General features: G+C 41.8%; 2 protein-coding genes across 3 annotated transcripts; one reads left to right on the forward strand and one right to left on the reverse strand.

Moving 5' to 3' along the window:
- Positions 1 to 783: 783 nt before the first annotated feature.
- LOC139329996 (transmembrane protein 138-like) lies at positions 784 to 5,945 on the forward strand. Of its 2 annotated transcripts, none has more exons than XM_070960700.1 (5): positions 784 to 919; positions 2,583 to 3,197; positions 3,409 to 3,580; positions 3,898 to 3,973; positions 5,630 to 5,945. In XM_070960700.1, exons 3-5 carry the CDS (start codon positions 3,437 to 3,439, stop codon positions 5,740 to 5,742), a joined length of 333 nt encoding a protein of 110 aa, XP_070816801.1. In that variant the 5' UTR covers positions 784 to 919; positions 2,583 to 3,197; positions 3,409 to 3,436; the 3' UTR covers positions 5,743 to 5,945. The 2 variants fall into 2 exon arrangements, with proteins under 2 accessions (XP_070816801.1, XP_070816809.1); XM_070960708.1 differs by lacking the exon at positions 784 to 919 and adding an exon at positions 1,230 to 1,738.
- Positions 5,946 to 6,525: 580 nt separating this feature from the next.
- Positions 6,526 to 20,218, reverse strand: cfap70 (cilia and flagella associated protein 70). Its single transcript, XM_070966281.1, has 26 exons — positions 20,147 to 20,218; positions 18,793 to 18,979; positions 18,278 to 18,373; positions 18,054 to 18,136; positions 17,325 to 17,510; positions 16,871 to 17,053; positions 16,416 to 16,510; positions 15,815 to 15,905; positions 15,180 to 15,317; positions 14,714 to 14,854; positions 14,332 to 14,424; positions 14,007 to 14,098; positions 13,775 to 13,835; positions 13,463 to 13,645; positions 12,610 to 12,741; positions 12,377 to 12,505; positions 11,940 to 12,073; positions 11,722 to 11,837; positions 11,067 to 11,276; positions 10,413 to 10,555; positions 9,906 to 10,058; positions 8,830 to 8,991; positions 7,904 to 7,993; positions 7,437 to 7,538; positions 7,006 to 7,053; positions 6,526 to 6,638 (listed from the first exon to the last, which is right to left on the reverse strand). Exons 1-26 carry the CDS (start codon positions 20,216 to 20,218, stop codon positions 6,528 to 6,530), a joined length of 3,231 nt encoding a protein of 1,076 aa, XP_070822382.1. The 3' UTR covers positions 6,526 to 6,527.
- Between the last annotated feature and the right edge of the window lie 998 nt (positions 20,219 to 21,216).

Genomic DNA, 21,216 nt, shown 5'->3' on the forward strand with positions numbered 1-21,216 from the left:
TTGTTTTCTCTCTCTCTCTCTCTCTCTCTCTCTCTCTCTCGCTCCCCCCCTCTCTCTCCCTGTTTGTGTAGTAATGTGCATTCACCACTAGATGACAGTGATTTTCTTTTGGCTCAACTCCAGAAATCTTTCCGAGAAGCATTACCGTAATCTTGAATGGAAATGTGACTGAAAAAGCTGTGGAAAAAGCTCGGCGTGTAGCTTATAACCCGTCATCATTCTCTCATAGGCCGCTGCAGCTTTGATCTGCTTTCCTTTCTAATAAATGTCAGTCCGCTGTGAAAAAACAAACTTTACCTAACAAAGTACCCAAGAAATGGATTTTGCAACTCTTTTTTTAGGCATTTAAGTTTTTATTGTTTTTTTATTTTAAAGAAACAGCCGGTATGGCAGCAGGAAAACCTTTACATAATTTCAGAGGTACAGGAGTGGACATGTTTGCAAGACATGGTGCAAGAAATAAAGGATGAATTAAAGAAATAAATAAAAACAAACAGAAGTGAGAAATTTGATAAAATGAAAACATGTCACAGCCACAGCAAATGTTTGTCTCTGCTTGAAATGTAAATAGACAGTTCATCGATGTTTAATGAGGTCCTTTTAATCTCTTAAGCATCAGAGGATACAGTCTCCACCATTGAACTGACCCAGTCTTTGAAACAGGGAGTTAACATTATTTTTAAACTACATCCAGTCCTACAGTTTGCTGTCATTATGTATGTACACAAACTACCCACAATTCATAGTACGTCATGACAAAAGTCTTGTGCGTGTCCATTAGAGAGGAGGAGGGGATAAAACCTGTCACTGGGACAGCAGAGACAAGCTGTCAGTCTGCGCTGCACACTGTGTTGATGTGCCACATGCATCATTTGGACAGATACTCACTTCAGCCTCTGAAAACAACCTTCATTCACAGGTACACACACTTTTCTCAGCTCTGACAGCAGTTCGACTGGAGTAGCTGATATTCTGAAACAGTAAAAAGGAGGAAGTATCAATTCTGCCTGAAGCAACAAGCTGTTACGGAGTTACCTAAGAAGATTAAATGGTGCAGTACTAAGAACTACAAGTTGGGAGCACATTAACAACAGTCAGTCAACAACAGGCTTTTTAAATGACACCACGACGTTGTTGTCAAAGGAAAACTAAATATCCAGCAAACTTAGTACAGTTTAGAAGAAGAGAGAGTGGAAATGAGTAACTCTGTCTCTGATGTGTATCCATAGCTCTGGAAAACCTTGAACAAGATGTTTCACCTGTGAGACTTTGGTGTTATTTTCTGTTTTCTAAGTTTTTGCCAGTTGGGCTGCTAACCCAGAACCTCAGTGGGACAGCTTTCAAGAACTCTGGTCACCTCTCTGCTGTTTAGAAGTCCTAATCTTCCTCGCACCTGCCATGGCCGTGCCAAGCTATAAATACGGGAGTCATAAGAGGATCCACCTGGTGTCAGTGTGAAGGAGCCTGGTGGATAGTGAGCCTGGCTCAGAAGCAGCAAGAGGAGCCAAGGCAAAGATTTACAGTACCTACTTAACTAATTCTCTCAGTGGTGCAACAGTAGTGAAAGGAGGACCTGTTTTCTCAGCCTACAACAAGCGAGTGAAGAAAAGGTCCAATGTAATGGATGAGAAGTAACCTGAAGGAATACCTCAAGGTCTGTTCTGTATTTCTGGGATTTCACTGAATATTATCAGAAAAGGATGCTCTTTTGCGAGAGGAGCTGCTTTTCTACTTAACGGTAAACTGTAATTTGTGTGTAAATGTCCTTCCTGGTGTGGAGTTAGCCGTCATTTAATTGCATCCTGATCAGTGTTGGGCTTATTGTGGAGGCCTGAAATTTGATTTGCAAACATTTTTCTTGTGCTTCAAGGTTTGGTTCATGCAAATGATTAAAAATCAGATTCTCTCATTGGCCTGTTGTCGGTTTCCCACACTTGGACACACGGGGTCCCTCCCTCTCAAAGGTGTGATTCACCTGCTGAAGGTTTATTCGGTCATCCTGACCAAATGTTTGAATCAGAATCAGAATCAGAATTCCTTTATTGATCCCAGAGGAGAAACTGTTTTTGTTGCAGGTGCTCCATACAAGAATAAAATTAGAAAAGAAAGAAAAGAGAAAGAAAGAAAGAAAAAAAAAAGAAATATATATATATATAAAGCAAATATAAAAAACAAAATATGAATACTGAGAACACACACACACATATATATATATATATATATATATATATATATATATATATATATATATATATATATATATATATATATATACAGAAGGATGTGCAAAATTGAATTTGGCGAGAATGACTTTGAATTTGATGCTTTTCAGCAGTTTTTCAGCAGCTCCTATGTATTGATAAGGTCAAAGGTTACCCTCTTAGGGGAGAACATTAGAACATCAGTCAGTTTAATGTGTCTGGTTATGTTCAGTGGTAATATAACAACGTTTTTTTCTTTTTCAAATCAAGTCTCGTCTTTAAGTGGATCTAAATGAAAGCTGCACTGTGCAGTAAATACCGTTTTCCAGCATGATGTGCTCCTGCAGAAGACTAAAGTGTCTCTTCTGTCTCCTTCCACAGAGTCTCTGCTGGATTTACCTGGGTGCTGATATTTCACCAGTTTTGATACGAACGTTCAAGAAAACCTTTGCTGTCGCAGCGTGCCAGTGCTGAAGGTTTTCACCACACCATAGCCTGTGCTGCACCACATCTGTTCATGCTGGAGCGTTGAAAATCAATCGCTGTGACATGCTGACATCTGTGACTGCCATGCAACTCATCCCAAAGCTGGACCCTGTTTCTCATTTTGAAAGGACTTTAGTTTTTCCAAAGTAAACAGGACAAATTTTACAAAGAGAAAATGGAGCCCTAATGTTGTATCAGTCACACTTCACCTGCATCTGGGCAATCAGAGTGGAGCCATTTGAACGTCTTACAAAGACCTCAGATCAGTCAGGACTGCTGTGTGTGGATTGATGTTTCTATGTAGTGTGTGTGCGAGTGCAGAGCAGCCTTGGATCCAGCGTGGCACCACAGTCCGCCCGGGCGCCCAGCCTTCGGGCCGGAGGCGCTCCAAACCAGCAACTACTCTCTGGTGTTACTGATTCAGCTCAGCCTGCTCTCCTTCGACCTGTTTGTCAACTCCTTCAGCGAGCTGCTGAGGGCTGAACCGGCTGTTCAGCTGGTGCTTTTCATGTAAGAGTTCCTCATTGTTGCAGCTGCCAAGCATCATCTTTGGCTCGAGGGGAAAACAATTCGGGGCTAAAAATAGTATGCTTTAGCTGTCTATACTGAGTCATTAAGGATGCTGGAATGAAATGAAATAGATCTGCACAAAGAGTAATCTCTCTGTTTCTGTCCCTCCTGTTTCTTCTCTCTCGTCTTCTCTTTTCTTATTCTCCAACAGCATCCAGGACATCGCCATCCTGTTTAACATGATCATCATTCTGTTGATGCTGTTCAACACCTTCGTGTTCCAGGTCGGCCTGGTCGCCATCTTGCTGGAGCGATTTAGAGCTCTGCTAATGCTCTCTGCTCTCTATTTGACCTTCAGTATCATACTCCATTCCTGGCTCATGGTACGTGCTGTGTGTGCACAAATGTGCAGAAATATATTAAAAGCCTTCATGATTTTTCACAAGGGTGCAAAATCCTACAAATTTCATTAAATTAGTTTAAAATAAAACTAACAGAATGACATTATGAGACTGGGAATTGGCCAGAAATCTGTGTCTGAGCACCCTCAAACAGCCCATCTTGTCCTGTTTTTGCCATCAGTCTAATTTTAGTGACTCATTTGAGATACATGCCAAAGACTTTTTCCTCCTTTTTAATGGTTTTATTAAAAGCTGTGACATCAAAATAACGATGAATGTTTTCTGTATAATCTTTCCAGAATCTGCGTTGGCTAAATACCAACAGATTTATTTGGACAGACGGCCTTCAGGTGCTGTTTGTGTTCCAAAGAACAGGTAAGAGGACATGTTTACACACTGTTTTTAATGCCAACCAAATGCATTTATTTTGAATGTCTGAACACAGAAGCCTGCTATTAAATACTGCTGTCTCTGGAGCCTTGCTGGGGATGTCAAAAACGTGTCTCATTTCAGCCTTTTAATTGTATTCATGATCTTAAATGAAATGAGAGAAGCAATCAAAGCAGTACCACTGGTATAAATTAGTTTTTACATTTCAGACATGCTCTGATTACCAGACTCACAAACTGACTCAAACTTTATGTTTTCTCTCTGCTGAATATAAGACGTAGGAGACAATATATGCAGATTCTTTCCCTCAGAGCAGGAGTATTATGAACAGACTGAATGCTGCTTTTAGGTACAAGGATTAAACAAAAGGACTATGTGAACTGTGCCATCATTCCACCCACCTTCTTAGTTCCCACTTTATGTCTGACACATTGCTAATTTTGTCAATTATTGAGAGAGAACAGAATGGGCATTTCAGTGTGATTATGGCTCCAGTTACGCTCTGTAGAGGGTCACTGACAGAAAGCTTAGCGCTTTCAGAGTTTTTCATGAACGTGTTAGTCTCTCCGCTCTACCAACAGGCTCCAGGCAGTGATCTCATATCTCCAAGTGGGTGTGATTTTCATACATGTATAAGCTCATAAGTGGATAAAAGGATTAATTGTCCTGTTGTTGTTCTCTGCAGGTGATCCCTCATTAAGTGTGAGGGGGTATGAGGAGTGTAGCCATGTTTCATTTATCTCTCTGTTTTGTCTGCTACTTAAGACCCATCCAGACGGTTACTCAGTGTGTGATTCAGTGTTGCATCACCACCTCACAGAGTCTCTTTCATTACGATCCTACTTTAAGACACTGTAAACTCTGCTGGGCTGAACTGTACTTTTCTGATCCCATACAGAGTTCTAAATGCTGGTGGAGATCTCCCATTTCTATCTGTTTTTGCAAAGCTAACGTCCATGTACAATCACACATTATCTCTGAAGTAACCTTAATCCCTGTGTAGTCATAACATAGAAGCTACTTGCTTGGAAATGGGTAATGAAATATGCAAACTAAGAAGTGGCATTAATATATTTATTTTCACCACTGACATTCGTCATGTTTTCATGCATTTACCTTTTGTATGTGAATGTAAGTCATCATTTTCCTGGTAATGGAATTTGGCCTCTAAAACGTGTGCACTGCATTGCCACTGAAGAGCCACTGAAGTGGTTCAGTGTGAGAGATTAGCATAACTCAAGCAAGTCTCAGGTTTATACAAGTTGATTTTCATGACAATACTGAAAGTTAATGCAGCGGGACATTGAGAGAAACACTAAACTTCATTTGGTTTTTCATGAGCTGTTTTGGACGTGTTGTGCTGCTGCCTGCTTATTCAAAGTGCTGCCCTGCATTCATTTAAATTTGGACTAGTTTATACAATACAATACAGTCCAGGACAGAATAAAGCTTTCTTTGAATGTCAGCACCTGCAACAGAGTAACCCCTGACTCAGTATTCATCAACAACTTTTTCAACTCTCTCAGTAATTTTTGTGCTTTGGGAAGGCGACAGTGTGACTCAGAGCACCTTGAGTGTAATTTCTGTATGTTTTGGTGTTTTTTCATGTGAACACATCCTCATATATTTTCCCGTTTGCAGCATCTGTGTTGTACTACTACCTGTACAAGAGGACCTCAGAGTATCTGGGTGACCCTCGCCTCTACGAGGATTCGCCGTGGCTGCGAGAAGTCTACGCTCGGGTCAGACAGTGATCCCACGGCAACAGCACATGATGCCACAGAGGCCAGAACTAGTACAAAAATGGCACAATAAAAAAATGCCCATATGGAAAGCAAAGACGTGACAAAAATCCATATAATGGGAAAAAACTGGCTACATCAAAATTAAATGCATTTCCAATCAGAAACCAATTACATATTGATAGCAATAATTTCCCAATTCAAAATAACAAAAATACATCCAGTTTAAAAATCTGCATTCAGAATGTATTTGGCAGGAAGTGTAGCCAACAAACGTCCACTGCTGGAAAGATTGTGCCAAAATCTGGTAAAGTGTTTTCGAACACCAGAACGTCTCATCAGGCTTGTTTTGCTGTTCAGATGGAAAAAACTTAAAATGAGATGATTTCTCTTTTTAATATCATGCTCATACCAGTCACCACATGCCCTTTTTCTTTTCTTTTGTTAATGCTGTACATTTTTTAAAAAGACTACGTTGCAGTTGTTTTGTATGCATTTGAGACTATTTGCGTTGCTTTGAGTTTGTTTGTCAAAGGAATCTCCACTGTCTGTCAAATCCGATCATTTGCACCATATAACTGCTAATACATATGTATATGCTTAAAATACAATAAAATGTCTTTTGAAAGTGTTGCTCATTTAGACACTTTGTGTGTGTATGTGTATGTGTATGTGTGTGTATGTGTATGTGTATGTGTGTGTATGTGTATGTGTATGTGTATGTGTATGTGTATGTGTATGTGTATGTGTATGTGTATGTGTATGTGTACGTGTATGAAATGTACTGGCCATGTGATTTAAACCTCTGCTTTGGAGCTTGTTCCAAAACATGAGTCCAGATGACTGAAGCGCAGCCGATCCTTCAGCTCACTGAACTCTCTGAGGAGTGACTCATTCTGCAGGTTGAACTGTACACCACGAAAAGAGAAAAGGTTTTCATTAGATGGGAGTTTCTTTACGTGAAGTGAAAAAGAGAAATTACTTTCAAATAGGTCTTGGTTGGCAGGAACCTACTGTATTTAGTCAATACAATAAAAAACAATATGACAAATTTACTGTTGAATACAGGAGCATAGATTTGTTTGTGTGACAGCGAAACCCCAGAAACTTAGAAATCTACATATATAAAATGATTTCCTCTTCAGTTAAAAAATGATTGAATGCAACAGGACATTTTTTGGTATTTTACTGACTGAAGGAAAAATCAAAAGCTTTGTTTTTGCTGTGTTTAGTGTTAAATATAGAAAAAAAACCCAAAACACTGGACTAACTCACCCTTGTTGCGTATTTATGAAACTGCTCGGCTTCCTCTTGTCTGCCAGACTGAAAACAAAAGATTCATTTCATGGTTAGTTCAGGTTCCTGTGGCCTGCCTCCAAAACTCCAGCTGCAGACAGTGAAAAGTGTCCCAGCTCACTGGATACATTCCTGAAGCGCTGCAGGCCACAAAGGTGTGTCCTTGTGGTTAAACTGAACTTGCTTATAGATGAATATCACAGGGTGACACAACTGGTGAGCAAAGGATTGTGGGATTCTAAGGACCAAAGGGTACACCGGCTGTGTGTCCTGTGTTTGGGAAAAGAAAGGCGACGTTTCTTGGTGACAGTTCTTGGGATTCTTCATAAGAGGAAGATGTCCCATTGAGTCATATCCTGTATCTAAATATAAACCTCAAGGGACGTTTTCAGAGCCTCGTCATCACTCACCCTGAGGCAGATCAGAGACAGGTAAGCCCACACCTCTGCATTCTGGTTATTCAAATGGTTGGCCTCAGTCAAAGCTCCCTCAGCGTCACACAGCTCCTCCAGCTGCACAGACAGACACACAAAAACACACAACACAGGCTCACTTTCTTACAAACTAAATGAGAAAAAAAATGGCTCCCAACAACTTCACAGCTGTTTTGTTTATATGAGACTTGTTTGCTAACTACACAGTAACTCAAAGAGTAACCTGTGCTTTGAGAACAGATGATAAAATCACTGAGCTCAGCAGTTTTGGTGGAGATAAACCTCCAACGTCAACTGCCTGTAACACTGTAATGTCACAAGACACTATGTGAAAATAAAGCTGCTTCTTTGGAGCCTTTAAAACCAGCATTTAGCTGGATTTCAGTATATATCAGGTTTCCATTGTTTCCATCGCTGTTCTGGAGGTGGAGGTGGAGCTTTACCCGGTAACAGGCGGTGCCCAGGCCCAGCCAGGTCAGGCAGGATGGAGACTGCTCACAAGCCTGAAGGTAGACAGCTCTGGCTTGCTCAAACTGAAAGTTCAAAATAAGAGATTAAGTAAGACTGTAGTTAGTGGCTTCAACAGGATGTTTTACAGTTATAATGATGATCTCTAACTTGAGGAAAAACTGTTTCGGCTTGGTGTCTACAGCACAATGCTTTTTTTATGCTCCTTGTTCCACAAGGTTCAATATTGGGTCCTGTCTCATTAACAATTTGCATTAACAATATTACATCTATATAACAACCTGTAACACTCATCTTTATGCAGATGATACACTGCATACTAAACTCTTACAAGCCCTTGTTTAAACTGGTCCCGTAGTCAGTCTTTGAGCCATTCAAGTGATTGGCTAATGCTCGAAGTCCCACGAGTAAACACTGAGCTGCTTTTAGTTTTTGTGCTGCACACACCTGGAACATTTCACAACACACAAAAACACAATTCTTGTTAATTATGTGTTTTAACTGTACTCTTGACATGATTGGAAATGAGAGCACGCCCTCAATAATTGAGATTTAAACAAAGGTTGAATTAATGAATGAATTATGACACACTCACGTGATTATACACATTCACATGTTGCAACATAATACCAACTTGATCATAATTGTGCTGCAAATTCAAAACATGTCCAGGAAAACACATTGTTCCTTCTGACCAATTCTGCTATTTTTTGAAAGACTTACTATGACTAGTTTTTCCAAGATGTGTGGGAGCGGCACATCTGACTGGTCGATTACAAGAATGACTGGTGAAATTTGTGATCTTTCCTGGATATGCACCAGGTAAAATCTCCTCCCCTGACTCATCAGCAGACACAGTGCATGAGTAAACCAGCAATGGAGCTAGAGCTCAATATCTGACCTTCTGCTGCTGGAGGTAGATGGATCCCAGGCGGAGGAGGACAAGGTGAGAGTCTGATGGCTGCTGCAGCGAGCTCAGGCTCCGCTCATAGCTCTCCTGGGCATCAGTGAACGCCCCCCGCAGGTAGTGACAGTGACCAGTAAGAGCCCACACATCCGCTTCCTGCCCACAGGGTGCACAACACTTCCATCCATGAATGAGAATGATTCAAAAAGAGTCTTTTATTCATGAACAAACCACTACCAGTGAAGAACATGTCTGACTTCACCACTAGGCCTTTCAGAAGGATTCAGTGCCTCAGATTAACTCATGTTTGCTGTCATCTTACTCAACCAGCCTTCTGCATTTAACATTGCTGTGACAGAGCTCAGCATTCGTATGAAAAGCTGAACAGAAGTTTCTCTCTTTTTCTCCTGAAATCATTAGAGCTTCGGTTGCAGAACTTTGGAAATTTGGATCATTTGACTTTCGAAATTTAAATTAATCTGAAAACTACAGCATCATGTTTTGTTTGAAGTATGACGTATGTAGAACTAGAAGTGACAGAACTCAGAAGTTATGGCTTAAAGGTCAAAATCAAAGCAACAGTGACTGAGGCTCATGTTACTATAATAAATGAGATCTCCCACAAAGCAGTTAAAGGCAACAAAGAATGTACTGTTAGACTACCAACTATAATGTTGGAGCAGAAACAAGGAGCAATTATGACTTTCATCCTCAGTAAAGGTTGAGCACAGATCGTTACACATTTTAGCCTGATATCTGAAACATTTTTGAGTAATTTAAGTATTCCGTTCATTAAATCCGGTTTTGTCACTTTGCACTTCTCCACTTGATGCTGCCTGTGCTGATTAACTTAACTGTATTTTGCTGCATTTAAAAGACAATGAGGCGAAAGAAGTTCATAAATTCAAAACTAAATGTGAATCTTTGCTGCAGTTTCAATGTGATAAATTACAGACTGCAGACTGAAACACTCAGACTAACAGAGCAGTACAAAGGCAGTGAACCATTCATGCCACATTTTCCACTAAGTCTTTGCTCAGTGTTGCAACCAGTAGTCAGGGTGTGAGTACCTGTTCTTTGTGAAACAACGCCTCCCTGAGGCTGTCCATGGCACTGCAATAGTCAGCTCTGAGCAGCTGCAGCTGGGCCAGATGAAGAAGATAGGAGACACTGCGACCACCGTGTGACCACAGCAGCTCCTGAGACAGAGCACGCTCTGCCATCTGACAACAGCAAAACAGTGACTGTTGACAACTGTTAGCAACCACAACATGGACATCTATCATTTCATTTTTGTTGAAACTTTACTGCTGACAATTTGAGCTCTTAGATTTAGACATTCAAGGTTGCCACTGTCCATTTTAGCATGCCAGTATAGATAAAATAAAAAAAAGCCAGCTGACATTTTCCAGATGCTGGAGCATCAAAAATGGTCATAAATAACTTTGGGACCAGAACACATTACACTGAGCGCCACAAAATGACCCCACAGCGATACTGTACTTTGTCGGATGTTTTCATTAATATTTGACCAGCGTGCATCCAGCTGGCTGACCAGCCACGGAGTGTGTTCCTACCTGCAGGGCAGCGTTCTGCAGCAGGAACTGAGCTGTCTCTGTGTAAATGGTGGAAGAGAGTTTAGCTGGAGCTGATCTGGAGCTGACACTCTGTGCTGGAGACTCTTCTTGTGCCCTTGAGTCCTGGTCTCCACAGTCTGGGTCTATGGGAAAATCATGGTAACGCAGTCAGGTAACACTGGCTGCCCCAGGACCCTGAAGTGCACTGAGAGCATTGATAAGCACATGACATACAGAAGAGATGAGACTTATTTTAAAGTCTTTTTATTGATTCTTGCCAACGTGAATGCATCTAACCTATGAATAGGCTGACATTATCTTCTGACTGCATGCTGTATATCAACATTTTTACTTGCGTTAGGTCTTCTGTTAGGATTAAAGATTTGCTATAAATTAACACTACAGATCCATTGGAGCAAAGGCAAACTGGAACCAGAGGAACAAACTAAACCCCATATGGCCCTTTCTCAGTCATCACTGGCAGACACAACACCACAGTCGCTTCTAGCATTTCTGCTTTTCTCTCCAAGAATGGTATTTATGTCTGCCTCCTGCTTGCCCCTCATGTGACGAGGAAATACTAACACGTCTTTACATTCAGTTGAGGAGACAGCGCACTCTACTCTGGCTGCTTTTACTCCCATTGCATCTCACCTTGATTAACAGCGTGAGACTGACGTGCAGATGTGGCCGTCTCCTCTTCTTCATGCTGGTCTTCCTCCTTGTTATTTTTCTCCTCCTTCAGTTTCTTCTCCTCCTCCCTCTGTGTTTGCCTCTTTGCTTCTCTTTCCCTCAGCCGCCTTCTGGCCTCCAGAAAAGCCCTCTCAGCCAGGATGGATTCGTTCTGGCTTTCGTGGTACAAACCTGGACAGCAGTCCCAGAAATGTGAAATGAGACTACCCAGTTCCCAGCATGCAACTCTCCTGCCTCACAGATCAGGGAAAATTAGGGTCAGAGTTTGTGAGGGTTAATGTAAATGTTATTCAACCAAAAAAGCTAAATGTTGATCATTTGTGCTGATCTCTTATAACATTGACATTTGACCATTTATGAGTACCTGGTTTTCATTATCAGGTATTTTATTTTGATTTTCTTCTTTTAGCTGTAAAGAAAACTCTCTGAAAGGTTTTTTAAGTGTACACATACACCATACCAAGAAATGTCTCTTGTGAAGCCTCTGTCATATTAAAGGTAAAGAACACTCACTGGCTGATATCTGATGTTTCACTTTGGTGTGTTGGTAGTAGCAGTCTGTATATGTCCTGTGTTGGTTAACAGCAGTGAGAAGGAATACAGACTTTCATCTCACCCAGCAGTGTCCAGGCCACCACACTGGTTGGATCTAGGCTGGTGGCTCGCTCCAGGAAGGCCTGGGCCTCCTCGTAATGCTCAAACATGGCCGCCAAGACCCCACACATCATCAGGCTGGAGAAACAAGAGGATACAGACACACAGGACCTCCCAGTTCACACAGGAAGTTAAGTTACATTAAGTTTATCTTTTTAGTGCAACTGGAGGATTTCTAACCTGGGTTGGTGTGCCTGCTTGATGGACACGGCGTCATGGAAACACTCTTTAGCTTTCATGTAATCTGCAGTCAGCATGTGGAGGCTTCCCCACTCAAACTTGAAGGAGGGCTCGCTGGGCTGCCTCACCACCAGCTGCAGGAAAAGTTATTTTATTAGCTAGAGTCACTTCTGCATACTGTAGAGATTATGATTAATTATTACTCCAAAATGACTTGTGGCCACCTGATGCAACAAACAGAGAAAAACACCAATTATCTCCAAGGATGATGGACAAACAGAAGACTGTGAAATTGTGACAACGAATCAATAAATCAATCATAGGCGTGCATTTTGATTTATACTATAGTTTTTTATATATAAAGCAGTCAGTTCAGCGAGTTCTTTTCCTCATTTATTTTGAGTGAAGTATTAAGAAATGCGAGCCTGTTCTGTTACCTCTTGGTAGTACTGAACAGCCTGCTGATAATCCCCAGTAAGCTGAGCCTCTCTGGCAAACTGTCTGAGCTGAGAGGAACTCAGCTGGATCTCATCCGGGGCGTCATCATCGGCGTCATCTGAATAAATCTGGTGAGGAAAGGATGAAAATAAGCATAGGTAAACAGTACATAAAAATGTGTGTGTGTGTGTAAGTGTGTAAGTGTGTGCGTGTATGTGTGCGTGTGTGTTACCTTGTTGAGAGCTATGTGCATCTCGTCCACCAGGTAAACATAAAGCTTGCTGACGAAAGCCTTTAGCTCCTGAGGGTCGGTGAAGGGCTCCGTGTGCTGCATCACGTCACATACAATCCTCACCACTGCATGCTACACCAGAAACACACACACACACACACACACACACACACACACACACACACACACACACACACACACACACACTTATGGACTCAAATAGTGTCAGAGGAGCCATCACCACCACGAGAAAACCCTAAAGGCCCATTTATACCCTCCGGATCCGGACGAAATCCGTCCGTCTGTCCCACACGTTGTCTCCGTAGGGGGCCTTCATACCTCCGTCCGTTTTCAGTGTTTTGTCAGTGTGTCCTCCAGGGGACAATGTCGAGTCATAAATTACAGAGCCGTTGTCATGGCAGCCGATGCCTTGTCAACGTTTCTGTCAGCATATACCGGCATCAGTAATGGCGTCAGTAGAGGAGGTTATTATAATGACAGTACTGAGAAATAGGAAAAAAAGATTAGACGAATCTTTTTTTGACGTAGAGCCGTTTCTCTTCTTCGTCGGTTTTTAGTTTGACTCATTTTGCTCATTTTGACTCTACACTGCCCCCACGACTTCCAGTGGTTTCGAGTGGTTTCGTCCGGAGAGCTCCGGATGGCTAAGCTCAGAGCCGACAGACAAACTGACGGATGAAACAGCCTCCGGATACGGACGAAAGCGTCCGTATCCGTTATTTACGGAGGGTATAAATGGGCCTTAATGGGCTACAGATGCTCTCCAAAAAACTACTTTCAGGGCTCCTGCAAGTTGTATCCATCCACCAGTGATGTGTGAGGTTGTTCTGACCTTCATCTGTTCCTTGAAGGTGAAGTATCTCCCAGACATATTTAGCGCTCCCGTAAGTTGAACCTTCATTTGCTCCCGGCTGCAGTCTTCCCACAGCTTGCACCTTGTTCCAAACAATTCCTTATACTGCTCCGAAACATGCATCACCACGTTGCCCACCTGCCTGTGGAAGTCCAGCACTGCCTGCAGGAGCACACACCGATTGAGAGAATTCAGCAAGCCTGCAAAATTCATTTTCTGTGTGTGTGTGTGTGTTCTGTGTATGGATATAAATAAAAATGTATTTAGTGTATATCTGTGACTGTGTTTTACTCTCTCTGCTCTGCTAGGGCCTGCTGGAAGTGGAGGTCTGGGTGGGATCAACTCCTTCACCCTGCAGGAAATGGAGACACATCTCAGTACACTCTCAGTCATTCGTGTTCCACATTCAGTCAGAAACCCAAGAGGCAAAGATCAAATGTAACAGACCAGCAAGACAGCATCACCAACAGAACCAGGACAGAATCACTGACCACAGGACTGAGAGGATTTATATACCATTCACCTTCTGGCCAGCTCCTCTGGAGATGTTTCCGGCACCAGCGGTTTCTCCAGGGATATCTCAATGATAATGTAAGTTCTGGCCTCCACATACATCTGTCATTAACAGGAATGAGATGTTAATAGACTGAAGACTTCCCAAAATACTGCATAACAGCAAGCATGTAAACTGGATACAGGTTAGTATTTTATACATTACTGGTGCATTGACTGCATCTACTAAAACTGCGACTACAGTTTGCAGTAAATGATCCCTAAATTGTTTGTGACTGCATTAAAACTGCACTAAACACTGTGCAGAGTTGTGTTGCAGTGTAGTGGAAGCTTACATTTCCCTCCGTACTGATGTGCGGCAGCTCAGTTTCGGACAGGCTGTCGGCTGCGCTGTCGGCTGCAGGCATTCTGCTCTGGTTGCCAGGCTGCTGACATGACGAAAACAGGCTACATTAGGGTCCAACCTTCAAAAATATAAAGTGAGACTTCCAAGGCTACAGTTTGGTGAAATTAGGCAACTAAAAACTGGTGTTTTTACTGCTGGAATCCTGGTGAATTCATTTGTTTCAGAGGTAAAAAAATCAACCACTGGGGTTTGCTCAGGTTGAAAAGCTTTCAGGTTGTAAGGACTTGCTTTACAGTATATGTTTTATCTGATTCTACTAATTAAACTGTCAAGTAAAATGAATCTCCTCTGACCGTCAGGACCCTGCTGACCTTTTTGGCTGCCTCCTTGGAATCCTTGGCTCCCTTCCCTGCCTTGCCCCTGTAAGAGCCTGCAGCTGAGCCAGCACGAGCTTTGACCAGGCTGGCTGCTGCCTTGGCCTGCTCCTTCAACACACTGACACTCCGCCTGGCCTTTAAGTACGAGATCAATGACAACTCACTTTAACAGAGACTTAACGATACACACCGTGGGACCAGCATTAGAGTTATTTAGTGGGCTATTTTAAGTGAAGTCTTTACTAATGTATCACACATGATGGTCTCTGGACTGGACACACAGATCATTTTGTCAGACACCAGTTAAGAAAGCCAACAACCTCTGTGTGTCCTATATATAATTCCTGGTACCCATTACACAACGCTTGTTCTAGTAAATACAAACCCAGATCCAGAGCTATAAATGCTATAAATGAGCAAAAATGAAAGCAAATTAGTTATGTGTGTGTATTTCTGTGACCTTTTTCAGCAACTCAGCCTCAGAGAACGGCTGAACGCTGTATGCTCCTCGGATGCGGCTGACTCCAGGATACAGCAGCCGCCCCATGTCCACAAACGCCACGCCATGGAAGGGGATCTCTGGGTTCTCCTCAGCAAGCTACACACACACACGTGCGCACATGGAGTTGTGTTTCCATCACTTCAGAGGACATTACGTAGACTTACACTCATTTCCTGGAGACTTATTCTGACCATAACCACAACTACTTGCCTTAACCTAAGCCTTAACTTAACCTTAACCTAAGTCTTTACTTAAATTTAATGATTTACATTTCAGACACTGCGTGTTGTCCACATAAAGAAGGCAAATTCCCACAGTGTGACTTTGTACACAAATTTATGTCTCCACAGTGTGAGAAACACAGGGTACCTACACACACACACACACACACACACACACACACACACACACACACACACACACACACACACACACACACACAAAACTTAGAAGCAATTTTGCCTGAAATGATGGTGGATGTCGCCCCCATTTCTTACATTTTGTTCAGGCTGGAGATAACTCTGCAGGGTCGATACAGTACAGAGAGGAAACTTGAAAACACTTCCTGTCCTTTGATAACAAAGCCATCTCACCGGTTTGGTTTCTGCTGCCTTTGCCAGCGGAGCCAACGACCTCATAATCTCCACCGGCCAGAGTCTGCTCTCAGTGATCCTCTGCCGCAGCCTGAAATTAGACGTCAACACTGATACACATATTTTCATGCTTTTCTGTATCTCTATCGCTCTGATGTTGGTTTTTGTTTTCTCTTTTTTGTTTTGGTATAACTCATATACTGCATGTCCCAAGTTATTATTTGTTGCTGTAGTGACCACTGAGATTTTTTTATCCTAAGTATTTAAACTGTTAACTTCAGAGTTAGACAAATCACAGAATCCCAGGTTCATTGCATGACCCCGAGGTTAAGTCAATAAAAAGATCAAACAACTTCTCCGTTACTTCCTGATTTCCTTTCCATTTGGCCTGAAATGCACTGACCGAGGGAACCAAGTTTTCAAGTTCACTCTGCTATAAACATGAAATGTGTTCTTTTGTCAAAAAGTCCAGACATAGCCCCCAGAAATTGATGACTGACTTTCCTTTTCTAGAATAAAATCATAAAAGTTACTGCCAGCAGCTAACATGCTGGTCAGACGGGAGGAGGAGGAGGAGGAGTGTGGTGTGTGTGGAGCTGACCTGCTAGTTCCTCCTGCATCCAGGAAGCAGCACATTTCGGTGTCCCAGCTCACCCTACTCTTCATGGTCTCTGCCTCATTGCGAAACTCCCGGTCCTGCAGGAACATTTAGACCTTCAGTCCTGTCACTGTCTTAATTGGAAATAACAGTATTGGAAATGCTACTAAGGGCAAATTGCTTTACCTATTTTTAATGGTTTTAAGGCACTCTACACATCTAAGCTTGACAGCTAAGCTTCATGCAGTTTACCAATGCATCAAATTGCATGATGTGTTGGGAAATTAAACTGGTGTTTACCTTAAAGTTTGTCTATCAAATGAAAGGCAGTAAATGACCTTCCTCACTTTCACACAGATCCATATATTGACAGATGGTAACAGTAATGTGTTATACTGCAAAATCAAAGTGCCAAGGCATTCCAGCTAACATAACTGGCAGCAGGGGCAGGACGCTACCTCTAGGCCAGTCAGCTCGCCGTCCTCCTGTTCAATGGGCTCTTCCTGGAAAAAGGCAGCAGGCCAGAAGTGGTTCCCTGGGACCAGCAGGGCCTGATGTGGCCTCTTCCTCTGTCGGCCCCTCTCCTCCTTCTGCCCCCCGGCCTTCATCCGCCCTTCACAGAACATCAGCACCTGATCTTTCTGGGAGTCAGAGGAATAATACAACCACATTATTAAAATCCTTCAGCCTGGACAGAATGGCATTTGTGTTGGTCTTAATGAGGCAGCATGAGTTTTCTGTTTTATTCTGATTTAACTACTACTGTTATGCCTTGATATCTTAGATCACGAAGGCCTTAATATCTCTACTTGTTTTTTGGAAGGTTATATTAGGCCATTATATGACTGTAATTGGTTGTGTTCAGTGAAACAGCATGAAGAAGCTACATGAAAAGCACTGTGTAACACTCACCTCTGCAGTAAGAGGGACCTCCAGGGCAGCAGTGTATGTGCAGGGCGCAGGACCAGACAGCAGCATCCACGACTCTGGGATGGAGTAGGCTGTCTCCATGGTTACCTTCAGCAAGTTGGAGGCTGAGAGTTCAGCCTCAGACAGCACTGGATCCGACACACTGACACAAACATCCAGGGTCGACTGCTGTAGGGGGTCAAATCACGAGGCACATCCATGTTTAATTACATTTTCTGCAAATACCATTTTTATGTTAAAGGGTGCAAAATGTTTCCAGCCTGAGGTTCAAAGTGCTTTTCCAAATGCTGGTGGGAAAATGTCGAGTCATTTTATGTCTTGGCCTGAAAACTGACCATATTCAAAGATAAGTTGAATCACAGATTTGACACACTGTGGTGAAACATTTGGAAAAAGGACCAGAAAAAGCCGAACTCAGAAAAGAAAATGAAAGCAAAGCTATGAACAATATTTATCAAATTTAAATTCAGACCAGATAACAAAAATTAATTTGACAAGTGAATCAATTTTATTTCCTAAGTAAGAACAGAATGAAAGTTGTTAAAATTTAGCATCAGCACATCTCATTGGTGAGTAATTGAAGGCCAGACGATGATCTTTTCTAACTGCACTTAAGCAAAAATACAGTACAGAGGATGTGACCACTATGTAAATAGTAGCTATGAATCCACCTCTACTAATAACTGAGTGATATTATTGTTGACAGCCAACCTTGCTGCCGGAGGCCTGGAACTCTTTGGCTGGGGAGCTGGTCACTGGATTCAGTGGGACTGTGGTTGAGAAGTTGCACTGACCTGAAGACAGAAGAGAAAATCATTCCAGTTCACAGTTAAAGTCCTGCCCTGTGAGGTAACATAAAGCAACTTACATTTGGGGAAATAAAGCAGTTTGTTTAATTCTAATATGAAAACACATAATTACAGGAACAGCTGTACCTCGTAGCAGCGGCAGCAGGTTGACCACAGCTTGGCCCAGCACCAGTGTCTTTGCTTCAACCTTCTTCTCCTCAGGCAGGACCTCCATCACCGTCACTGACCGCAACACAATCATTCACATTAAACAGTGCTGTGAAAACTGAGAGCTGTGCAGACCAGCATGACAACTCCAGGCCTTCCTGTGTTCTTTATGTTCATTTAGCAGCAAGCAAATTATCACCAGTGTTAATACAAAGATTAGTGATAATTGTTTTGGTTTAAGCTGCAGTTGACTAATATTCAGAGAATAAGTCTTGGGTGGATGACAAATTAAAAATTATGCTATCATCAATATTGCTGTCAAGTGAAGATAAATCTAATTGCCTAAATCTTCCCATTTGCCATGCTCCCCTGCTGTCTGTAGAGTACCACTCACAGAAGAGACCGAGTGAAAATGTTTAGAAACCTCACTGCTGGCTAGCTCAACTGTCAGTTATGTCAGATATCAGAAGGCAGACATTTCAATATCAGCTTACATATGATTGGTTTATGGGCAATGTTACTGAGAGCCTGAGCTTCTTTGGGGCAGTGAAAGCTGCAGGTAAAGTCGTAGTCAACACCCGGCTCCACAGGGTTGGCCTGCTTCTTATCTGACTCTCCCAGCACCGTTCCATCCATTTCAACCCGCAGAAAACTCTGGAAGCTGTCTGCCTTTTTTCCATGCTGAAAAGAGAAGAAACAGAATATGTAACAAGAGGTGGATACTGCACTGTCATCCACACACCTTTTGAACCTCAACTATTCTTCCAATGTTGTCAGAGTTTTTATTCACCCCTGATCCAGATACCAATCTTTTAATTTCCAGTAATGAGCCCTGCTCTGATGTTTATATCAAACTACACAATAAGGTAACAATTAACAGTTATCAGTTTTCAGTAATGTATACTTCACATAATGCAAAAAGCATGCTCCATGAATTTGAGCCATTGGTATGCTGCCAAACCCTCATGGACCTGTAACTGGGCAGGGATGGTGCTTTGATCAGTTGTATGGTTTGATGCCTTTGAAAAGTGAGAACAGAATTGTGAAGTGGTACTGGATGGAAATATAGTTTGCTGCTCAATAATAAAATATAGGCACAAAATAATGATCAGAGGCGACAGTGACTATTCGATGACTTTTTTTTTCCCATTTAAATTTTCATTAAAAATTTTGAGCACTTGTTCCCCACTTGAATGTAATAATACAATTAAAACTAACATTGCCACTTGTACAAACATGGGGAAAGAAAACAAGAAATGAGCAACATCAACAAACTAACATCTTAATTTTCTTAGACAAGTGCATAAGCATAATGTACAGCTCTAACTATAACTATGCTACTCTTGCTATATTGTCTCACATGACCCATCCCCATGAGGTCATCGAGACACATCAGTCAACAACAAACCAAAAATACAAGCAGCCTGTTGTCCAACCACATTGACAAAAGTGATACACAAATATGTATAGAGTCTGATATAAATACAAACATAATGAAACATAACACAAACATAAACAAATTAGGGCCTGCACTTGTCAACCAATTCATATCAGTTAGCTAACACAGTGTCAGTGAGCTAACACGGTTTATTAATGCAAAGCATCATCTATCATCCACTTAATCTTAAATTAAATCAAAATTAGAGAATTTAATTCCCAGCCTGTTCCTTCAAACTTCACTTTGGTGACAGTCAGTAACAGATGGTAGCTTTATGTTCACAGGTAAAATGCACCTTTTTGACACCTACCAGGCACATTTCTGTTGCTTAACCATTGGTGGCCTCATTTCAGTTAACGTTAGTTGACTAGTTAGCATGTGTAAAACTAACTAACGTTGAATGAGCTTACCAGGTTATTTCCACGGGTGACAATTATTTTTATAGTCAGCTTTGTTCCTGTAATGTTCTCAAATGTCTCCATTGTGTTTGCAGACAAACCATAGACGGACGTTAGCTGACGTTTGAGGCCGTGGCTGCTCTTTCGTTGAGTACGCGATACAGTCCCGTTTCCGTGGCAACACTACTACACGCGGTGGTGAGTTCAGGTAGAATCAGAAATGTCGAACGTTTGTTTGACGAAGCAGCAGCAACAACAACTCCTAAACAATTTAGAAAAGGCCTTTCAGGACAGCAAGAAAAATAAATGATAAATCAAACGAATAGACTCCCAGGAGCGAAACAAAACAACAAACAGAATAACATAATACAGTATATCTGCTTTGACTGGTCTTAAACAGTGAAAATTGTTCAGTTACAGACTGTTTTTCACCCTCGCACCCTTCCGTAATTTTGTCTTTTATTGTTGTAACAAAGCAAGGAACAGGAATATATCTTACTAATTTCACCTTTATTCAACAAATGCATAGCACCATTTCTCCTGCTACTGTTCTCAGAGAAATTAGATTTTGCTGTTGTAATAGCGGCACTGTGGCAGGAGGGGTCACTGTTCTCAAAGGACACTGCACTGGTGGCGCAACACTTATAGCACCAGTGCAGCTTATTGCTATGAGTGGTCCTACCTAACATATAAACAGTTCTGCCAAAGTTGGTGCACATTTATTTCAGGTGAAGTCTGTGGAGCACAGTTGGAAAAAAGGATGGTGTCCTGTACTTTTGAGCAAGTTGACTAGAGGTGAATAAGCTTCAGCACACTGTCTCAACTGGTAGCCTATATAAGTTGTATCAGTCAAGCCTTCAGATCTTCATCGGGGGATGGTCTTTTCTCAGATTCTTTATAGCCAAGCTTTACAGAATTCATGAAGTAATGTTAATAGTTTTGAGCAGAATAGCCTTTCATAATTTTCAGTGACTGAGAAAACATGTCATTAGTTATCTCTTAAAGACTGCAACAGTACAGTACAACAGTGTAGAAATATTCTGCTACAAGTCCTGCATTCAACATTTTTCTTTAGTAAAAGC

Source organism: Chaetodon trifascialis, chromosome 1, assembly GCF_039877785.1.
Source record: "Chaetodon trifascialis isolate fChaTrf1 chromosome 1, fChaTrf1.hap1, whole genome shotgun sequence".
Taxonomy (NCBI): Eukaryota; Metazoa; Chordata; class Actinopteri; order Chaetodontiformes; family Chaetodontidae; genus Chaetodon; species Chaetodon trifascialis.

Bases quoted from the DNA above. Each gene is read 5' to 3' on its own strand.
- LOC139329996 (XM_070960700.1), top strand. From the start codon at position 3,437: ATGATCATCATTCTGTTGATGCTGTTCAACACCTTCGTGTTCCAGGTC. The intron at 3,581-3,897 runs GTACGTGCTGTG...TAATCTTTCCAG, and splicing joins TACTCCATTCCTGGCTCATG to AATCTGCGTTGGCTAAATAC. The intron at 3,974-5,629 runs GTAAGAGGACAT...TCCCGTTTGCAG, and splicing joins GTTTGTGTTCCAAAGAACAG to CATCTGTGTTGTACTACTAC.
- cfap70 (XM_070966281.1), bottom strand. From the start codon at position 20,218: ATGGAGACATTTGAGAACATTACAGGAACAAAGCTGACTATAAAAATA. The intron at 8,992-9,905 runs GTACTCACACCC...CCCTGTGGGCAG, and splicing joins CGTTGTTTCACAAAGAACAG to GAAGCGGATGTGTGGGCTCT. The intron at 7,539-7,903 runs GTAAAGCTCCAC...CTGTCTGTGCAG, and splicing joins TGGGCACCGCCTGTTACCGG to CTGGAGGAGCTGTGTGACGC.